Source organism: Meriones unguiculatus, chromosome 6, assembly GCF_030254825.1.
Source record: "Meriones unguiculatus strain TT.TT164.6M chromosome 6, Bangor_MerUng_6.1, whole genome shotgun sequence".
In the NCBI taxonomy this organism is placed as follows: domain Eukaryota; kingdom Metazoa; phylum Chordata; class Mammalia; order Rodentia; family Muridae; genus Meriones; species Meriones unguiculatus.
In genome coordinates, this window is record NC_083354.1 from 75514648 (window position 1) to 75536689 (window position 22042).

Sequence of the window (22042 nt, forward strand, 5' to 3'; positions counted from 1 at the left end):
GCCTGTTACATCTGTGATCCACTTGTGTGCCTAAGGCCTGTGGAGGTCAGAAGAGAGCATCAAGTCCCCCTGGAATCATAGTTACACACGGTTGTGTGCTGGAAATCAAACCCGGGCCCTCTGGAAGAGCAGCCATGCTCTTAACTGAACTACCTCCCCAGGCCCTCCCTTCTTGTTTGTTTATTTAAGCGGGGTCTCTTGTGGCCTAGGTTGGTCCCACACTCACTGTGAAGGTGAATGAACATGGCTTGGTCTCCTGGTCCTCCAGTCTCCCCTCCTTGAGGGCTGGGCTCACAGCCCTCTACATCATGCCTTGCTGACAGGATGCTAGAGACCGCACCGAGAGAATCACGCATGCTAGGCAGGCACTTCACCGACTCACATGCACCCCTAGCCTTCTCCAGACCAGTGGTTCTCAACCTTCCCGATGCTGCAGCCCCCATACCTGTTGTGTATAATCCTTAGGGTGTGGTGACCCCAACCATAAAATCATTTTTTTAATTTATTTAAATTTTTTTTTATTTTATGTGCATCAGTGTGAAGGTGTCAGGTCCCTTGAAAATGGAGTTACAGACAGCTGTGAGCTCCCATGTGGGTGCTGGGAATTTAACCTGGGTCCTTTGGAAGAGCAGGCAGTGCTCTTAACCACTGAGCCATCTCTCCAGCCCCCATAAAATCATTTTTGTTTTTAGTTCACAACTGTAATTTTGCTACTGTTATGAATCATAATGTAAATATTTGATATACAGGATATCTGATATAAGTTTCCTGTGAAAGGGTCCTGCGACCCATGGATTTAGAACTGGTGACCTAAGCTTTTCAATCCCTCTCCCACACTCAATACAGCAATTCAGGTGCTTCAGTTTAGCTCAATCAGTCTGTGGACCAGGCTGGCTTCAGACTCACAGAGACCTGCCTCGCTCTGCCTCCTGAGTGCTGGGGTTAAAGGCGTGCTCCACCGCCACCCAGCTGGATAATTTCTTTGGGCTTCCAGAAGCCACTGTATCAGTAAGTGTACACCAGATCTTAGGGTCGTTGGCAGAGTGTTACATCGTACTCCAAGGCAGACACCACACAAACCACCCTTTAACACAGTCTCATGCCATAGTTTCTCTACAGAAAGCATCCTTAAAATCTAGTCCCATAGGCATTGCCTGTCTCCTGCCTGTATTTTATTCCATCTTGAATGAGGCCCTTGGTCTTTTCTACCCACCTGTTATATAGCCCTCTTGACTTCATTCTTCGTTTGTTTTTTTTTTCTTTCCAAGGGCCAAGATGTAGGACTTTCCATAACATGTCTCAGACAAGAATCTGCAGGTCCCATGACACTCTCCACCATTTCTCCAACCACCAGGGATACAGCCAGCCATCATTTTGGCTCTTGCTCTTCATCTCCTTCTTCAGGATAGAATAGTGCTCAGAAGAACATGGTCTCTTATGTCTCTCCCTCTACGATCATCTTCACCAAATGTTCTTTCTTCTCTCTCTACACTTTCTTCTTCTTGTTAGGGAACATGCCACCATGGGAGGGGCTGGCTTTATGCTGCAAGATGCCCAGACTAATGGGCTAACTGTGTGTGGTGTGTGAGGACAGAGAAGGTACTGGGACAGGAAAAGTGTATAACGGTTCTGTGTCCCTCTAACACTAGCTGCTCACCCTCTCACCCACTGGCACTAGCTGCCCTCCTCCGTCAGACTGCCTACTCTGCTCATGATTCTTTTTTTGATCAATGACTTGCCTTCTAGTGGGCGCTCCCTCATCCTTCCCTCATCCTTGCATATGAGCTGGCCACCAGCTCCTTCTTTTACACACACTCAAGTCACGCTGGGTGAGACATCCTTCTACTGCAGTACCCTCTCCAAAAATCATGCTGTAAGTTTTAGCCGTTGGTGTGCCCTGCCGCAGCCCCGGTGCTGTATGTGAAGGGATGCAGTGAAGGAGGTCTGAAGCCAGGTAAACAAGTTCTTACAGCTCAATCTGCCAGGAACCTAAGTCTCTAGTCTAGGTTACAAGTTTCCTACATGAAAACTATGACGTAAGATTCTCATTCTGAGACTGGAGTATAGTACCAGGACTTGGGACATGGGAGGCAGAGGCAGGTGGACTTCTGGGAGTTTCGGGCCAGCCAGGGTTACACAGTGAGACTTTCAAGAAAAGAAAGCATCTGGGAGTGGTGGTGCATAATTAGCACAACACTCAAGAGGCAGGCTGATGTCTATTTGAGGCTAGCCTGTGCTACATATAGACTTCCAAGAGAGTCAAGGCTACAGTGTAAGATCCTGCTAAACAAACAAACAAAACCACCAATCAAAGAAACAGCATCTCGTTCTGAAGTCATCTGAAGGCACTGTCTTGGGTAATCTAAACAAACTTTGCCTGGGCACAGTGGCTCATTCCTGTAATCTTGGCACTGCTGGGGGTTGGCCTGGTGCTATGTATTCTAATGTTAATTACTGCCCCCCCCATCTGGTCCCTGCTCAGACAAACACATTCTCAGGTTTACTTGTCCTTGTTGTGTAAACCTTGCTCCACCTGATTTAAAATTGATTGGTTATAATTAGAAATACTGAAGCTGAGGATTCAGCAGAAGAGAAGGGGGTGAAGTTTTGAGGTGGCAAGGCCAGAGGTCAAGGGACCACGAGGAGGGGAGGAGAGGAAGACAGGCAAGGTGAAGGAGGGGGTGCAGAAGAGGAGGAGAATGGACAAATTCCAGGGAATAGAATAGCACAAGTACCTGGGTCCTTGGATGGGAGGAAGAGAATATGATAGTGGGATGATAGATTAGTTATGATGTTCACCTCTATGTTGAATTTTGAGTGAGTCAGTCTCAGTGTATGGTTGTTTGGGGCAGTTTATGGATTAATGAATAAAGTTTTACTAGTTATATGACTGAATATTAATTATTAATATTCATCAACACAGCAGTCTTGGGAATAGGGCAGGAAAACCACATGTTTGGGGCCAGCCTGAGCTAGCTATACAGTGAGCTCCGGGTGAGCATGGGCTACACTGTGAAAGCCTATCTCAAAAGATCCTCATATTTAAAGTTAGCCTTGCTTTAAAAAAAAACAAAAACAGTATGAGGCAGGAGCATCCTGGAAGAGGGTTTACACACACATACATCCTTTAAGACTCCTCTCCTGGGAGTACCAGATGATGACTTTGGAAAGTGGCAAAGGCAGCAAAAGTTTCTCATCCTGCTGGCCCAGATTTCCCCATTTGTCTATGTATCTATCTTTGAGACAGGGTTTCTGTATGTAACTGGCTGTTCTGGAACCCACTATTTAGACCATCTGCATTGAATTCACAGAGATCTGCCTGCCTCTAGAGTGCTGGGATTCAAGGCAGTGCCACTACACTCAGCTGGAACGGATTTTTCTTTTCTTTTCTGCACCCCTCCCCCCCAAGACAGGGTTTTTCTGTTTAGCCTTGGCTATCCTAGACTCATTTTGTAAATCAGGCTGGCCTCAAACTCCCCGAATGCTGGGATTACAGGTGTGTGTCACAGCACTCAGCTGCTGGACTTTTCTTTGGGGTTATCAAACAGAAAAATGATCTTGTTTTTCATTATGTGTAATCTTTTCTTTTTTTCTTTTACAAAGTAGTTTTGTTGAACCTGTTGGGTGTGTTGCAAGATAAACAAGAAGCAGAAACATGGAAGTTGTACATTCGAAGTATAGGTGTCTCACATTAATACCCTTTCTGCAATAATTTTTATTGACATGTATTTATTGTGTAAAATAATGGGCTTTATTAGTTCATACTTTTAAAGTGATATGATTACATGAACACAACCACATCAATACCCTCTATTTATTGAGTTCCTTTTTCTTTATTTTTTTAAATTTTTTGTTTTATGTGTATGAATGTTTTGCCTGGTGCCCATGGAAACCAGAAGAAAGCATTGGATTCCTTGGAACTGTAGTTATAGACAGTCATGAGCCAGTAGGTGGGTGCTGGGAATTGAACCTGGGTCCTCTGGAAGAGCAGCCAGTGCTCTCAATTATGGAGCCATCTTTCCATCTTCAGTTTTTCCCTTTTAAAGAAGATTTATTTTCATGTGTTTTATGTGTATGCAGTGTCCCTGGAGGACAAAAGAAAGTCGGGTTCCCTGAAGCTGGATTTACACACCCTTGGGAGCTGACATGTGGGTGCTGGAAACTGAACTTGGGCCCTCTGGAAGAGCAACAAGTACTCTTATCCCTGTGGCTTTTATTTGATAAAAAAAAAAAAATCTGTGTGGCCATGTGTATGATGCGTACATGTATGTGTTCATGTGGCGTGTGTATGCCTTAGTGTGTATTGAGGTTGAAGGATGTTGGGTGTCAGTCCTTATCTTTCACCGTGGCCTTGAGAAAGGGCCTCCTGTTGCTCGCCACTGCACATACCAGGCAGGCTGGCTCTCAGCTTCTGAGCACTCACTCATCCTTGCCTCCGATCTCACCATAACAGCTCTAAGATTCCAGATGTGCGTGCTACCACGCCCAGTTTGTGTGGGTCCTGGGGATTTGAACTCAGATCCTCACACTTGCACAACAGCGTCTTACCCACTGAGCTATCTCCCCAGGGCTCCTGATGGCTTGTTAGGAGTATCAGCACTCACACTCCTTGACAGAATTCTTCTGGACTAGTTTCTCTAGCATAGAACCGATGAAAGCTGCGGAGGCTAAAGCATAAACTGCCTCAGTCCCCAAATCCTGTCTTCATTTCCTGTTCCAGTAACTGAGCCCCTGGGCTCTCATCAGGTGATAAAATTACTAACCCTAGGGATTTTTTTTTTAACATGCTATCTGATTCTTCCTCTTATGCTGTGTCCTCTGACTCCCTTCTGCGTGTCTTGTTCCCTGCCCCCTCCCTGACAGTTGCTATGATTTTACTGGCAGATCTTAATGTATGATGCAATATATTTTATCCATCCTATTTTCTTTTTGTTGTTGTTGATGAGACCAGGTCTCACTATATAGCCCCAGACTGGCCTCAGATTCTCAGTTCTCCTGCCTCAGCTTTCTAAGTGATGGAATTACAGACACATGCCTTGTTGAAATTCACTGATTTAAAAAAAAAAAAAAAGAAAGAAAAAGAAAAAGAAAAGAAACTGTATCTGCTAAAGCATTTAGGTCTAAATCTTAGTTTACAGCAATAGAAGGCTGAAACAAACTGCAGGAACTACAAGGAAACAGATGTCAAAACAGAGAACATTCTTCAGAACCTTTTCCTCTAAGCCAATTTTTAAAAACTTTTTATTCTTTGTTAACCATGCACCCAAATCCCACTCATCTCTCTGTTCCTCTATATACACCCTTGCAACCTCCCCCCAGAAAAGAAAATCTCACCATGAAAGCTGTAGTGTGTCAGTGTGTCATACAGTACACTCTTTTCTCCACACATCTTTGTTTGCAAATGCTCATTGCAATGAGTCATTGGTTTAGTCTGGGGCCTCTGGCTTCTGCTAAACAGTCAATACTGGATCCTCACAGAGACTCCTCAGATATCTGGTTGTTGTCCTGTGTCATGGGGAATGACCGGGCAGGACCGGTTTCTTCATTCACTCCAGTAGTTCACAGAATGACTAGATGCTGGGGTGAGCCAACTCAGAACCCTGGATCTGGCAGTGAGACGATGACATAACTTGTCTCTGTTTTAGGACCAGGCCTGACTTTAAAAGAGTCACCCGTCCCAGGGACTAGGCCAGGACATAGGTCACCAATTCTAGGAACAAGACCATAAAATCTCCTACCCAACGAACAGGCTGGAGATAACCGCAAGCATGGGAAAATACATTGTCTCAGGATGGGGTATCTGTGCCGGGCAGCAGCCTTATCTCACCCTGTAGTTAAATGTTCATGCACAGGAGTGCAGCCCACCCAGGGTTGCCATCTTTTAATGGGTTGACCCTTGCATGCTATTTTCCACAAAATAAGACTCTTGTCAAGTGGTGGGCTCTGTGAGTTGGTCAGCTGAGTTGGTCAGCTCAGAGGTCTGCTATCGGGGCCAGCTCTCTAGCTGAGTTTTAAGGACATTGGGTCACTGAGGCCATGTGCTCTGTCTACGCAGTTTGATGAAACTCTGCTTTCACAGAGCACAGCATCAGCACAGGCACTTGTGGTGGTCTGAACGAGAGCATATTTGATTACTTGGTCTCCAGTTGGTGATGGTGGGGAAGGGTGAGAAGGTATGGCCCTGTTGGAGGAAGTGTGTCACTGGGGTTGGGCTTTGAGGTTTCAAAAGCCCATACTAAGCCTGGTGTTGCTCTCTTCCTGAAAAGAGAAAAGCTGAAAAAGATGTAGATCCCACTCCATCTCCAGCACTGTGCCTGCCTGTGCACCGCTTCATGATGGTCATGGACTCTAAACCTCTGGCACTGTAAGCCACAAATTTAACTCTTCCTTTTTAAGATTTATTTATTTTATGTATATGAATGCTCTGTTTTCACACACACCAGAAGAGGAAATCAGATTCCATTACAGATGGTTGTGAGCCACCATGTGGTTGCTGGGAATTGAACTGAGGACCTCTGGAAGAGCAGTCAGTGCTCTTAACTGCCAAGCCATTGCTCCAGCCTTTAACTCTTTCTTTTATAAGTTGCCTTGGTCATGGTATTTTATCATAGCAATAGAACAATAACTAATTGTGGCTTTGTTCCAGTAAATCTACCTTCATAGTGATAGAGACAAACCACGTATACCTGAGGAAGAACTTCCAGAAAGTACCCCAGTCAAAAGACATTTCCCTATCTACTGGAATAGAGGCCCCCTTACCACTTGCCAGTAGTTTAGAGTCATCACAGTTTCCACCTTTGTTTGCTAGGTGCGTGAGGTGATATAACCTGTTTAATTCCTAGGCCTCTAGATCAAGGTATGTTGTATGTAGGCGGTTGTGGAGGCACATTCCTTTATCCCAGCATTCAGGGCCAGCCTGGTGTACACAAGGAGTACCAGACTAGCACAGGTATACAGCGAGACCCTGTCTCAAACAAACAAACAGAAGACATCCTGAACCTTGCAATAACATTTAAGTAAATGACCAGTAGAGTCCTTTCCTTCCTTTTTTGTGTGTGTCTGTTTAGGATTTAGGTCTTACTGTTTCCCAGCCTGGCTTCAAATTTCTCAGTCTATTAAGTAGCTGGGACTACAGGCTTATGCATAGAAACTAGCATACAGGACTAAATTATTAATCTCTACAGGGTCTTACTACAGATACCAACTTACTCTCTTTTTGCCACAGGCTCTGAGTGCCCATCTCCTGCTAATTTTTATGTGCAAAAAATTAAAAAAAAAATACCACCAAGACATCTACTTTCAGCTGGGTACAGTGGCACCTTTAGTCTCAGCATTCAGAGAGGCAGATCACCATGAGAACAACTTCCAGGATAGGCAGGACTACAGAGAAATCCTGTCTTGAAAAACAAACAAAAACCCTCTATCTCTAAAGAGCAACCCCTACCACACACAAAAAAAATATTTTAAATGCTATCATTCATTGAATATAACTCTGTTTTCTGATGGAACGCATGTCTACATTTAACTTCCATCTAGAAGGATGACTGCATATTGCAGGCACACGTAACTGTGGCACTCAGTGAGGAGAGACAGAAGGATCAGGATTCTAGGTCAGCTTCAGTTACACAGTGAGTTCAGGCCAGTATGGGCTACATGGATCTCTGCCTAAGAAGCAAACAAAAACTACCACTGCAAAGGTCAGATCTGAGCTGCCCCTCAGAAGCTCATGCACTGAAGGCTTGGTCACTGGTGTGCGGTGACTACCAGGAGGTTGTGGAGCCATTAGGATGTGAGGCCCAGTGGGCGAACGATGCGCCACATGGCGTGAGCATGTGCTTTAGTGCTCCTTTAGTGCTTGAGCAGCTTTGTTTCACTGTCTGCCTCACCACAGATTCAAAGCAAAGCATGGTGCAACAACCAGCCCAAATAACCCAACATCCTGAGCACAAACTACAATGACCCTCACTTCTTTTCTCATTGCCATATAAAACACCCAGCAGTGACTTAAGGAAGGAAGGCCTTATGCAGGCTCATGGTTTTGGACCATCGCAGCAGGAAGACATGCAGAAACAGCGCCTCGGTGACTTGGGAGCATGTGATTCTCATGGCACAGGAAGTTAAGCGAAGAGCAGCAGGCGGAAGCCCAGCCCTAGTGGCCTCCTTCAGCTTGCCCCTCCCACTGCCAGTGCTGGAGCTCCAACCCAGGCAGGGCCTTGTGCAAGCCAAGTACAGTCTTACAGCCAGGACCCATCATTAAAAGCTCTGCAGCCAAAAGTGTCACACACTAGTGACTGGGTGCTCAAACATGACCCCATGCTATCATTTCAGATTCAAATGGGAACACCCCCTTTCCTTTCTTTGAGGCATTAGCTAGGTAGATCATGCTGACCTCAATCCAGAGATCTGCCTTCCTCTGCTTCCCGAATGCTGGGATTAAAGGTGTGTACCGCCATAGCTGGCCACTCCTTCCTAAATTACTTTTAGCTGTTGTCAAAGCCAGAGAAAGTAAACATACAAGGAAGAAAGTTTATTTTAGCTCACAGCTCAAGGTAAGGTCTACCATGCTGGGAAGTGAAGGCAGCAATGAAGCCTGCTGCTGCTCAGTTCCCTTTCTCCACTCAAGCCATCAAGGATCCCAGCCAGAGAATAAGCAGGTCTTCTCCCTAACTGAGCCAATCAGATAATCTTCCAGATGACTGTAGATTTCGTCAGGCAGACAGTTAACGCTGTCTCAACCTCGAAACACTGTGCTCAAAAGCCATCCAAAAATAGGATGTGGAGTCGATAAAATGTCAGTTTTTAATTTTTAAAAAATTTGTTTTGCATGCGTATGTATGTGTTCCACGTGCACACCTGGTGCCTGGCAGGGTGTCAGAGTCCCTGGGACTGGAGTTGTGAGCAGCCACTGGGTGCTGGGAACTAAACTGGGATCCTCTGCAAGTGCAGTCAGTTCTAACCACTGAGTCAGCTCTCCAGCCCGGCACATTTTCTTTCTTAATTAGTAAGATAGTTATATTTTTATAAAAAAATTTTTTAACTTATAAAAGTAAAACGTATGTTAAACAGAGAAGGGGGGAAAAGGAGAAAGTCACAACCTTACTTAAATAATCACGACCTTTACACTTTGCACACTTTTCTAATTTCTGGCCAACAAATCAATGCACAGATGGATAAACATATTCTGAAAGGGACTACAGAAAAATGTTTGCAAAATGTCCACATTCTATGCAGCAGGACCAGACGCCTTCCCTTCAAGACTATTATGCTCAGACTCCTGCACTGCATGCCAGTCGCGATAATGATCATATTTAAAACAAAAGACTTTATGTCATAGCATCAACTCGAGCCCTCAAAGTTGAAGGAGCAGAATGGTTCCAAAGCCACTACTTCCATTTCTCATGAACTCTATTTAAATGACAGATTGGGCATAAACATAACTTAAAAATGCCAAAGCAGGAATCTTGTTAGATTGTGGTGAGATCCTTCTCCAGCTGCAAAACCATCTCTTTGAGGGCAGGATCCTCTGCCCAGTTGATTTTACTCCCAATAATAAGACCCTGAAATTAAAAAAAAACAAAGTAAGCACTTAATTTAACAAGATACTAACAAATCCTTTCCTGATTTTTTTTTTTCTGGACAGGTGCCATGTAACCTAGGTTGGCCCTGACCTTGCTATGCATCAACTCTCCAGCCGAGGATGGTGTTGAACTTGGATTCTCCTGCCTCCACTTACCCAATGCTGGGATTACAATCATCTGTCAACACGTACAGTTCATGTGGGCTTGGGATCAAACCCAGGGCTTTGTGGCTGCCCAGTGAACACTCTATCAACGGAGCTATGCCCCCAGTGTCCTTGGACTGACATCATCTAATAGTTACTGAACAGCCACTGGTCTGCAGATTACATTCTCGCTTTTCCACTTTCAACAGGATGGCAGCCTCCCTTCCCATAATGCCAGATGATGCTTCCAGTGTTCACCTATGGATTTCCTGAATAGCTTTTATTCAATAAGAACACTTGCAGTTTTACCCCAGACTACAGGGAAAGTACTGTTGCCTGGGCTAGTTTTACATTGCTCTTTTGCACTCTCATCCCTCTATGGTAAAGTAGTAATGATCACAACTAATGTTTTCTTTCCTTTTTAAAAATTTTATGTGCACTGGTGTTTGCCTGCATGTATCTTTGGGTGAGGGTGTCGGGTTCCCCAGGACAGGAGTTACAGAGAGTTGTGAGCCACAATGTGGGCGCTGGGAATCAAACCAGGAACCCCTGAAAGGGCAGTCAGAGCTCTTAACTGCTAAGCAAGGTCTCTAGCATTAATGATGGAAGAGTTTAGTTCATCAAAGTTTCAAGGCTTTGAAACAGTGAAAAACATTTTTGTCGAAGATGAGTGATTATTATCTCTAATGAAATGATTAGGATCATAATGATGAAAATTCTGTTTACTATGTTTCAATAAACAATGGCTCAAAAATAGTAAATTATTTATTGCAGTAATGCTAGATTTTAGAGAACATGTGTTATGCTGTTACATTAAAAAATATTGGCCCATAGAAGGGACACTTGCCTGGCTTGGTGGCGCACACCTTTGATCCCAGCACCTGGGAGGCAGAGGCAGGAGGACCTCTATGAGTTCTAGGACAGCCAGGGCTACACGGTAAAATCTTGTCTTGGGAGGGCGGAAAAGGACATTCTTGTTAAGGTTGATCTCAGCTACTATGTATTCAAATAGTAATTGCTTGTCTCCCAAGATCCCTATGAGCAAATTCTCACATATCCAAAATGACCTGGTGTAAACCTGTCTCCCAAATCATCCTTAATCAGCAAATAAAGGTGCCAACACCTGGGCTTGGCAGTGTACAAGTAGGGGGAGCCAAAGTTCTTGGGTTTTGGAGGTGGCAGAGAGACCACCAGAAAGAGAGGAAGGAAGAAGAAAGAAGTCATAGGTTAGCACGAACTAGAAGCATGTGTCCAGGAAGAGCTTGCTCCGGGGATTGGCGTGAAGGAGAGAAGCAGTCCAGATGGAAACATGTGCAAGGATTTATGGGGATTTTGGCTGGGGAGTAGACAAGATAGCTTAGAGAGCCAGTAGCTGCCTAGTCCCAGTGCACTAAGGCTTAGTAAATCTGTGTTCTTATATAATAGCAGGCTAAGGAATAACTGCTGCCTTAATAATTATATGAATCAAGAGCTAGTGAGATGGCTTAGTGGTTAAGAGCACTGTCTGTTCTTCCAGAGGTCCTAAGTTCAATTCCCAGCAACTGCCTATAATGGGAGCTCGTGTTCTCTTCTGTCATGCAGGCATACATGCAAATAAAGTGCTCATATGTATAAGTAAATAAATCTTTAAAAAATAATTATATGAATCAATACTAAATATTAACAATTATTCAACATACTCTTGTTTGTCTTTTTAAATATTAGTTACTTTTATATGTGTGGGTTTTTAACTACATGCCTGCCTGCTTATTAGGACTATTGCCATGAAAGCCAACAAGATTAGACCCCCTGGGACTAGAGTGACACACAGTTGTTAGCTGCAATGTAGGTAGTGGGAACTGAACCTTGGGCCTCTGGAGGAACAGCCATTGCTCCTAACCAAAGAACCAAATCTTCAGCCCGTTTCTGTTTTGTTTTGTTTTGAGACATTGTCTCAAGTAGCTCAGGCTGGCCTTGAACTCCTGATTTTTCTGCCTTTCTCTCCCACAGGTTCAGATTATAAGTGTGTGCTACCATGTTTAGCAATCTCTGTTCTTAATATAGAAAAATGGTACCTGGAATGTATGTTGAATAACTGTAGCAATCTTTATCTCCCTCTGTAGATTTTCTTTCATGGTCTTTATCGTTTCTGAATTTTCCATATTGTCCAAATCCTCTTTCTGTTTGTTCTTCTCTGTTTGTATTTCTAAAAGCTTATTTCTTGAAGCTTGTTTTAATTCTATTAGGTTAAAAGTAAAACAATGTGACATCCACAAATATCATATATCTATATATATGTTTTTTGTTTTGCGCCCCCCCTCCCCCACTCTATACAACCCTGCCTGACCTGGAACTCACTATGTAGACTTACCTAACTAAAGGCATGTGCAACTTTATAAACGGAGCCATCAAAGATCATAAAGCAGAGAATTTCCTGGTTATTCCAGTTATATGTGTATGGGTGTTTTGTCTTCATGTAGATCTGTGCACCAAGCGTGTAGAACACCCACAGAGGCCAGGACAGGGAGATAGATATCCCAGGACTAAAGTTAGAGATGGTTATGAGCTGCCATGTAGGTGCCAGGAATCAAACCTGGGACCTCCAGATGAGCAACCGGTATTCTTAACCTCTGAGCCATCTTTCTAATCTGTTCCTCTTTTATTTGAGACGGGTTCTCATGTAGCTCAGGCTGGCCTTGAAACTCATGATCCTGCTGTCTGTCAAGTGTTGGGACAGGGGAATACCTGGCTTCTTCCATGTTGGGCAAACTATCAACTGCGTTACATCCCCAGGCCTTGGTTCTTACAACTATTTAGACAACTATTTAGCCACTTTCAGTTGCTGTTTTTTTGTTTTGTTTTAAAGATTTTACGCATGTCACTGCTCTATCTGCATGTGCACAAGCATGCCAGAAGAGGGCAGTAGAGAGCATAGATTGTTGTAACGCACCATGTGGCTGCTGGGAACTGAACTCAGGATCTCTGGAAGAGCAGCCAGTGCTCTTAACCGCTGAGCCATCTCTCCAGCCCACCACTTTCAGGTTTACAATTACCAAAAAAGTATCCCTTGGGGGAATATGTGTTTTCCTTCTTTTTTTTTTTTCTTCTTCAAGACAGGGCTTCTCTGTGTAGCCCTGGCTATTCTGGAACTTGCTTTGTAAATCAGGTTGGCTTTGACATAGATCTGCCTGCCTCTGTCTCCCGAGTACTGGAATTAAAGGTGTTTGCCACCATTGCCTGGTATTTATGATACGTGTTTTTCTAATCCAAGTGTCTTTATTATTAGGTATCTGTTTTCCCACATGGAATATTTTTGTAGTTTTCTTTTAAAAGGCCATTATGGACCCCCACAGTTTTCATGATCTGCAGGTAAAATGATTTATCTAGAATCCTTGATTTAGTAAACTTGTGAGGAATCCAATCTGTAACCAATGGACAACCTATACATTTAATCACAGTATAGAGTCAGCTCCAAACTATTGAACATAAAATTTCTGCCTTTTGTGTAGTGACTGTGTCAGGGATTTAGAAATAGACTTTTCAATGATTTCAATCAAAAAGAACCATGATATATATCAAATACATTTTTAAAAATAGATGTATTTATTTATTATTTATACAACATTCCACCTCTATGTGTGCCTGTGGACCAGAAGAGGGCACCAGATCTCACTATAGATGGTTTTGAGCCACCATGTGGTTGCTGGGAGTTGAACTCAGGACCTTTGAAAGAAAAGCCAGTACTGTTAACCTCTGAGCCATTTCTCCAGCTCTTGCTATGAATTCCTGTCTAGCCCGCTGTGCACCATGTAGCTCAGAGTGGATCTGAACAAGTGGTGAACCTCCTGCTCTTTGAATGCTAGAATCATGTTGTGGTAAGTCAGGTGGTCCAGCTGTGGACACATATGTACTGGTCATTGAGAAACTACGTACTTGTAAAAACCAAAGTAAACATTCTACGTACGCAGTCTCTTCTTTCTCACTTCAAGCAGCTTTTTCTCTAATTCCGAAGACTCCTGTTATTAAAACAAAGATTAAAGCATGCCACTTAATGATAAATACTTGGATCACTGAGTTTAACATAGCCAAATTTTCTTAGGCTCCAATTTCCCTTTTTGCCTTATCTTTGTTTTCATTTGTGTGTTTTAGTTTGAAACAAGCCTACTACGTAGCTGGCCTTGAACTCACCCTCGAGGCTGGGATTAAGGACCAAGGTAGAATGTTCTACCACGCCTTGTTGGTTTCTTGTTGAGACAGGATTTCTGTGTCACCCTGGCTGTTCTGGAACTCTCTCTGTACACCAGGCTGGAACTCAGAGATCCGCTTGCTTCTGCCTCCTGAGTGCTGGGACTAAAGGCATGCACTACCACTGCCTGTCTGCTATCTTGATTTTTTAAGACAGGTCTTAAATAGCCCAGGTTAGGCTCAACTCACTTTGGAACCAGGAATGACTGCACTCCTGGGTCTCAGTCTCCACTCTTAAGTGCTACGATCACAGCTGTGTATGGTCACAGGCATACATACCCAGCAACACCTGGCCATGCCTGAGCTGGATCTCAATTCCTCGACTTCCGAAAAGCCAAAGGAAGGAGAGAGACAGTCACTTAGTTATGTTGGTAATTTGTAACTGCAGGAAAAAAGTTCTATGATAAAAACAACCTAAGGAATGGGCCTGCAGTCCCAGAGTCCCATGGAACATCTCTGTCCTGTGTAACAGTTACCAGCAAGATGTTGTCAAGACTGCAGAAGCACATGAGCAGCCTGACGGGCCCGCTTACCTCCTGGGACTTCATTATTAACTTATGCAGCTTTAATATGTGCTTCATGTCATCAGTGAGCACACTGCAACGGAAACAAAAACACGACTTCTTTACTCGGGCTAAAAACAATCAATGTCGAGGCTGCAGAGGGAGCTCAGGGGTAAGAGTTCTTACTGCTCTTGCAGAAGACCCATTTAGACTCCCAGCAACTACATGATAGCTCACAACAGCCTCGTTTTAACTTCAGTTCCAGGGTCTGATACCAGAATACAAACGTACCCACAAACACTCATCCACGTAAAGAAAAAACAAACTAATGAATCTTGGGGCTGGGAATGTAGCCTAGTTGGCAGACTGCATGCCTAGAAGGAACAAATTTGAAACATCTCTAGGTTTAACTGTTGACTGCATAAACTGAGCCCATGACAGGAGTTCCTAGACTTAGCAGGGTGGGACAGGAGGATTCTGATGTAGGCCAGCCGAGAGACACAAGAAGGCCCTGTCTCAAAATAAAAAAAGAAAACATCAAAACAAAACCAAAAGAAAAAAAAATCGACCAACATTTAGTGACTTTATCTGAGCAGGCCAGATGTGTGACTTGGAGCACAGCAGACCCCAGTAGCTCAGTGCTTTTCTAGACCCAGGAGACAAAGGAAAGACTCTTGCAAGATAATCATGGAAGTCAAATAATGACACATTGGTTGGTTAGAGACAGGAGTCTGTTAAACGCTCACTGGCGGTTTCTGACCGGTCACGTGACTGACTTTGCTGTTTACATTGGGTTCATTAGGATGCTTATCTAGGAATGTGAGGCACCCCAGGAGCTGGAGATGTCCACAGTAGTGAAGGCCCCATCTAAGTTATTTTAACAGTTTGGCCTGCTTGAGCTTTCTGGTTTCAGGAAGGACCCATATGTGTGGTGAGTCTACCTTGCACTTTGCCCCTTTCAGGTAGTAAAACTGTTTGCTTTTAAATTATTATTATTTTATGGCTGTGGGTGTTTTACCTACATGTACATAAGTACATCAAATCTGTGTAGTGCCCTTAGAGGCCAGAAAATGACATCACATCCTGGGAAATGACATTAGAGATAGTTGTGAGCTGTCATGTGGGTGCTGGGAATTGAACCCTGGTCCTTGAGAAGAGCAGCCAGTGCTCTTAACTGCTGAGCCATCTCTCCGGCCTCACCACAAAACTGTTTGAAGGTTTTATGAGAGGGCTGAATAAGTAAAGGAACCTGCTGCCAAGCCTTATGACCTGAGTCTGATCCCTGGGACCCAAACAGTGGAAAGAAAGGACTCTTGCAAGTTGTCTTCTGATCGCCACACGGGTGCCACACCTACCCACCCCTATACAAATGAATAGATGTTTATAAGCTTGGGTTTTTTTGAGAAGGTGTTTCACTCTGGAGTCTAGGCTAGCCTCAAAGCCACAGAGATCCACTTGCCTCTGCCTCCCAAAGGCTGAGATTAAGGCATGCGCCACCGCACTTCAGAGCTGGCAGAACTGTCAAGGGTCACAAGTCAGCCTGAATGAAGACAACCAGAGGGGAGAGGTGCTCAGGTCCATCCCAGAACTTGTCTGATGCTCATGGTACATTGTACCACAAGGTTTTTAAGAGTTTTGGGAACAAAGATCACAGGTGGGAACTGAGGAAAGACTGATGATTTCCAGAGCTTTTGTTTATACTTCCTGATCGAGTCTTTAAGCGGAACCAGCACCTACTTTCCCTCCCACCCACCTTTTCAGTACTGAGACTAAACTCACGTGTCGTACGTGCTATCTAAGCGATCTACCGCTGAGCTATGCTCCCATATCTTTTTAAAAAACTTTTTGAGACAGGGTCTCATTAAGAGACTCAGGCTATCCTTGAACTGACTCTGTAGCCCAGGCAGGTAAAAGCAGCTCATTTCTACCAATGAAAAACAAGGGGTGTCCTTCTATTTCACTAGGTTGTTATTGGAGGATCTGAGTTCAATTCCCCAGGCCCATATGGCAGGAGAAAACTGAGCGACCCCTTCCAGCATGCACACCTATCACTGACTGTCCTGGAACTCACTATATAGACCAGAATGGCCTCAAACTCAGAAATCTGCCTTCCTTTGCCTTCCAGTGCTGGGATCAGAGGCACGGGTCACTACAGCTGGCCCATGCACATATATTTTTTTTAAAGTCACACTCTAAAATCAGTTTACATACCTCCTTTATTTTTCCTATTTTAAATCCAGGAGAAAAAAGTCATACCTACTCCCAGTGTCCATGTTTTCCATGCTATTTTTAAGTGCAACTGAAAGTTTCATCCTAAAAACAAACAAACAAACTAAATAACAAAACCCAAAATGGCATCTTAGAGGAAAAACTTTCATTGTTCAGAACAAGTAACATTTATAGGGTATTAGATTTTTTTTTCTAACTATAACAAGATTGATTTCCCTCCAGTACACATAAAACAGCATTAAAAACAGTATGGTGTGGGAAATATTTAAATATTCAAGATATTTAAAACATGTATAACTACATGAGGAGTGAGGACAGAGGGGTGTCCGATCCCTGAAGCTAGAGTTACAGGCAGGAGTGACCTGCCCCATGTGTGTGCTGACAGTTGGACTCAGGTGCTCTGCAAGAGCGGGATGTGCTCTTCGACACTAAGATCACTCCAACTCCAGGAAATATTTTAAAGAAATAAGAAAGAACAGCAAGAGGAAGAGGCCATGACCTGGGGCTGTGTGTGGTGGGGCTGAGGCGTGGACCGGAGCTTCAGCCATTCACCTTGGTGTAGAGCCTGGTGAGCAGCTGGGCCTTCACACTTCACCTTTTTTCCTCATCTTGAAACAAGGTCTCATGTAGCTTAGGCTAGCCTCAAACTCTCTTGTAGGTGAGAATGACCTTGAATTCCTGACCCTGCTGCCTCAACTTCCTTGCACAAGTACACATATCCCCACGCCACACACACACACACACACACACACACACACACACACACGGCACACAGCACAGTGGTTATATGCCTATAGGCCATAGGTTTTTTTAACTGACAAGTGATTCCTTCTATAAACAGTTACTGAAACAAATGTATCTGTGAAGGCTTTTAAACACCAGTGTGTTTGAAACTTGTCCATTAACATCATGAAGACTCCTTACCACCCTACACACTTTCTTAAAAGGAAGATATTAATGAATAATACAGTGCTTCTCTCAGCATTCAAAATTTCTGTAACATTACCTAATCATTTTTTTCTTGTTCTTTACTCTTTTCTTTCCTTGCCCCTCTTTTTTTTTTTTTTTTTTTCCTGAGACAGGGTCTCACTACTTAAGCATGGCTGTCCTGGAACTTGCTGTGTAGACCATGCTGAACTTGAACTCAAAAAGATTCCACCTGCCTATGCATTCATGATGCTGGGATTAAAGACTCGCCCTGCCAACCACTCCCAACTTCCCCTCCCACTCCGCCCAGCTAAGACTGTCCTCCTGAGTGCTGGAATCACAGACTTTCATCACTATGCCTGATTTCTAACCATCACTTAATTCAGCTTAGTTTAAAAATCCCCTCACCCTTCCCTTCCTGCTCACGTTTGCATCTAGTTCACAATGGTTACCTTTAGTAGTAATAAGGTAAGAATTACCTGTTTAGTGCAAGACTTTTCATTTCAAATTTACTTTTTACATCTTCAATTTCATTCTCCAGGCTTTCAATTTTACTATGAAAGAAACACGAACCAAAGAATTTCAGTAATGTCAAAGTTGTTACTGAAAAGCGTACAAAGCAAATCTTGGGGGAAAAAGTTGAACACCTTTATTTGAACAGAAGGAAACTACAGGCCCACCTCACAGGAGCCTATGCATACAGCTGGGGAGCTGAGCTGAGTCTCATCACTCAGTGTCTAGACAATATGAGGGAATGCCAGGTTGCAGGGAAACAGCCACCCTGTGGCACCAAATATGCCACTGTAAATCAACAACCTCCCTGCACAAGCATGACTTATTTACTTAAAATCATAGAGGAAAGACAGCATTATAACATGGATCGCATGATTAAGTCTTAGTAGGAGGTACAAATAAAATATTAAAATATGACATACACTTCAATTTGTTTTTCTTGCATGATCTCATCTGGAGTTTTTTCTTCATCTACAAGAAAAGTTTTTTTTGAAGTCAGTAACACTTTTATTTACATAAGTATTTAGTGTATGTGTGCACCCCAGGGGGCATGTATGACAGAGGACAGCCTCTCACATCAGTCCTCTCCTCTGCCATGTAGACTCTCGGCACTGAACCCAACAGGCCATCAGGCTGGTTGGCAAGCACCTTCAGCGCCTGAGCCACCTTCTGGCTCCCACCACACTTCACGAGGGTTTTGTCACACCGAATGTACATAACTCCAGTTCCAGGGGATCCAATATCCTCTCTGGCTTCCTGGGTACAGCCACACAGCAGGCAAAACACATACATATTCACAAAACTTACTTGAAAATGAAACTACTTACTTGCATCAATCATTGACTTATATTCTAAGAGTTGCTGTTTTGTCTGTGCTTTTAGCCTGAAAATTGGAAAAGAGAGCAGATAAAAGTATTTATGGATGGTGGTTATAATCATCATGCAATAAATGAAACTTGACATGGAAGTCTTCTCATTTAGCTTCATTTTATGCAGAATAGTTGACAAGAGGAAGACATAAAATGGAATACAGTGGGAGAACATCTTGGATAAAGTTAAAAAGGTACCTCTTAAACACATCATAGGCCAGACATAAATGTAGTTAATAAAAACTGCTACAATAGGCAGCCCAAAGTGATAACCCCAAACTCCACCAGCCTTACAGACATACTATAAGATTTTCAGGAGATGCTGGAAAGATGGCTCAGTCATTAAGTGGGTATTGCTTTTGTAAAAGGATCTGAGCTCTATAACTTTTTAAAGTTTTTTTGAGACAGGATTTCTCTGTGTTGCTCTGACTGGCCTAAAGCTCAGAGACCCACCTGCCTGCCTTGGCTTCAAAAAAATAAAAATAAAGCCAGGCATGGTGGCACATGCATTTAAGCCAGCACTCTAGGAGGCAGAGGCAGGTGGATCACTGTGAGTTCAAGGCCAGCCTGGTCTACAAAGTGAGTCCAGGACAGCCAAGCCTATACAGAGAAACCCTATCTCAAAAAAACCAAAGAATAAATAAATAAAATAAAAATAATAGAATCTTCAAAAAAAAAAAACCATTTTTAGTAAATAAAAAAAATAATGAAAAAATAATCCGTGGACAGCTAAGTAATTAGTAGTTTTTTTTTTTTTAGTTCAATTATTCCTAATCCAAAATTAAACATAAAATAAATAAATAGAAAAAAAAAAACTGGAGTGATGGTGCATGCTCCTGCGGCAGTTTCATATCCTTAGTGTTTGTCTCTGGGGATCTAAATCAATAGCTAAGAAACGTGACACATCATGAAAGCTTTACACTATATCAAGTTCTCGGGTTTTTGTTTGTTTTGTTTTTGTTTTTGTTTTTCTCAAGACAGGGTTTCACTGAGTAGCCCTGGCTGTCCTGGAACTCACTGTGTAGACCAGGTTGGCCTCAAACTCGCAGAGATCCGTCTGCCTCTCCCTCCCAAGCGCTGGGATTAAGGGCATGGGCCACCACCAGGTTATCAAGATCTTTAAATGACAAAATTCCAAATGAAAACAATTTAACACTGGTACCAGGCTAGTCATCTCAGTTCCGTGGGAGGTTGAGGTAGAATAGGAAGGTCAGTGAAGGTCTGCCAGGGCCTTAGAGCAAATTCAATCTCAGAAATTCAAAAGGGGCTGTTGATGGAGCCCAGGCTTGGAATGCTTGCCTAACATTCTTAAACCCTAGGTTTAATCGTTACTCCCGCCCAAAACAATCCCCGCCTCGGACAAGTTATTACAGATTAAGGTAGAATTGAGAGTACAGATACACTCAAAAAATAGTTTATTCTTCAGCTGAAATGGGATGAAGCTGTTACGTTTAGAGACAGGCAGACATGTCTTTGTCCGGCAGGGCATGGTGGCTAATGCCTGTAATTCTAGCATGCTGACGGCAAAGGCAGGACTGCTACAAAGTCAAGGTCAGCCTGGCACACAGGCACGGCGCTAAGCGCTTCCTCAGTGTCCCACCGACAAGCCTTCCCAACATCTCTGCGCAGAGGGCACCCTTGGCGGCCCCCTTCCCCACTGGCCAGCCGAAGGCGGCTAAACCGATAGTGCAGTCAGGCTCGGGGTCTGAGTTCGAACCCTGGGCCTCCTGAGGGAGGGCGCGATGCCCGCCGGGAGCACCTGAGCAGCAGGCCGATACGGTCCTCGAAGCGCTCCTCTCCGGCTGGCCGCACACTCCGCACCTCTCCGCAGGCCTCAGCCCCGGCCGGAGGCGTCTCCTGAAGCTGCTCCATTGCGGAGGCCGGAGGTCTGATCTCTACGGAAACACCCTAGAGGTTCTTCCCGCCACCAAATTGATGCCCGGAAGTGTCTACCCGTCCGTCCCGCCCCTTCCGTCCAGAGCCCCACTTCTGCCACGCCCTACGTCGGGTTGCCGTGGTTACCGCTCTGCGTTCCTTTCCCAGGCTTCCCAAAGAAATAGTTTCTATTCCCATAGTTACACTCCCACAAGCGATGGAATCGAAGCCTTCGGGTAGGAATATATGGAGATGTAGCTCAGTGTGAGAGCGCCTACCTAGTACGCATGCCCTGGGATCGATGTAGCGCCGAGCCAGGGTCTGCAATCGGAGAATACCTTAAGCTCTATCCTTAGTGTTCCCGAGTAAGGAAAGCTCTGGCCTATGGATGTCAATAATCGTCCTGCCTGAGGACTGTTATTGTCCCTCTTGCTACTACTACACTCCAGGTTAGGGCTTGGAGGACGAATATGCCCTGTAGGGTGGGATTCATGAACAATAGGTGTGCGGGTGGCTGCAAAGGCCAGAGGGCATCAGATTCCCTCCAGAATTGGAGTTACAGGTCTTGCAGTATTATATTGAAAAATTACTTTGTCTTGCTGTGCTGGGAACAAATCTAGGGCCCCTCAACTATTGAACTACATCCCCAATCCCTATTAGAGCTTCCAAGGTCCATACCTCGAGTTTAGTGGAGAAATGGATGCCTCAAGTAGGAGGCAGTGCTAGCACATGCCCTCAAAACTTTACCATGTCACATGCACACTTTCAATTCCTTGCACTGGCACTCCATCCGGCCATCAGTGAGATTCTTAGCAGAAAGAGGGAAAGAAGTGTGCAATCCCAGAATTTAGGAAGTTGAGGCAAGATCGCAATGAGTTCAAGCCAGGCCTGAGATACACAGAAAGTACTTGGACAAAGTACATGGCAAGATATCCTGCTCGCAGGTAGGCATTGAAAATCATATTGAAGCTGGGCTGACAAGTTAAGATCCTACCAGCCCCCTCCATGCCAACAGAAGCAAACCAGAGGCAGGCATATTGAGTGAAAACATACTATAATTCCAGCATTTAGGAGGGTAAGAAAAAAAATTGAGATTAGGAGAGACAGGCCAGCTAGGGACAGCTTCAGTTTACAAGCACTGCCTTCTAAATATTTATTCTTGTACCAAGAAACCACAACCC

At 44.0% G+C, this 22042-nt stretch overlaps 1 protein-coding gene across 3 annotated transcripts; it reads right to left on the reverse strand.

Annotated features, from left to right (window-relative positions):
• Window positions 1-9387: 9387 nt before the first annotated feature.
• On the reverse strand, window positions 9388-20940 carry Cenph (centromere protein H). Of its 3 annotated transcripts, XM_021663993.2 has the most exons (9): window positions 20746-20940; window positions 18945-19000; window positions 18540-18588; window positions 18084-18158; window positions 16705-16761; window positions 14479-14542; window positions 13665-13716; window positions 11776-11939; window positions 9388-9557 (listed from the first exon to the last, which is right to left on the reverse strand). In XM_021663993.2, exons 1-9 carry the CDS (start codon window positions 20856-20858, stop codon window positions 9465-9467), a joined length of 723 nt encoding a protein of 240 aa, XP_021519668.1. In that variant the 5' UTR covers window positions 20859-20940; the 3' UTR covers window positions 9388-9464. The 3 variants fall into 3 exon arrangements, with proteins under 3 accessions (XP_021519668.1, XP_060241638.1, XP_060241637.1); XM_060385655.1 differs by lacking the exon at window positions 11776-11939; XM_060385654.1 differs by lacking the exons at window positions 9388-9557; window positions 11776-11939 and adding an exon at window positions 12005-13423.
• Window positions 20941-22042: the final 1102 nt, after the last annotated feature.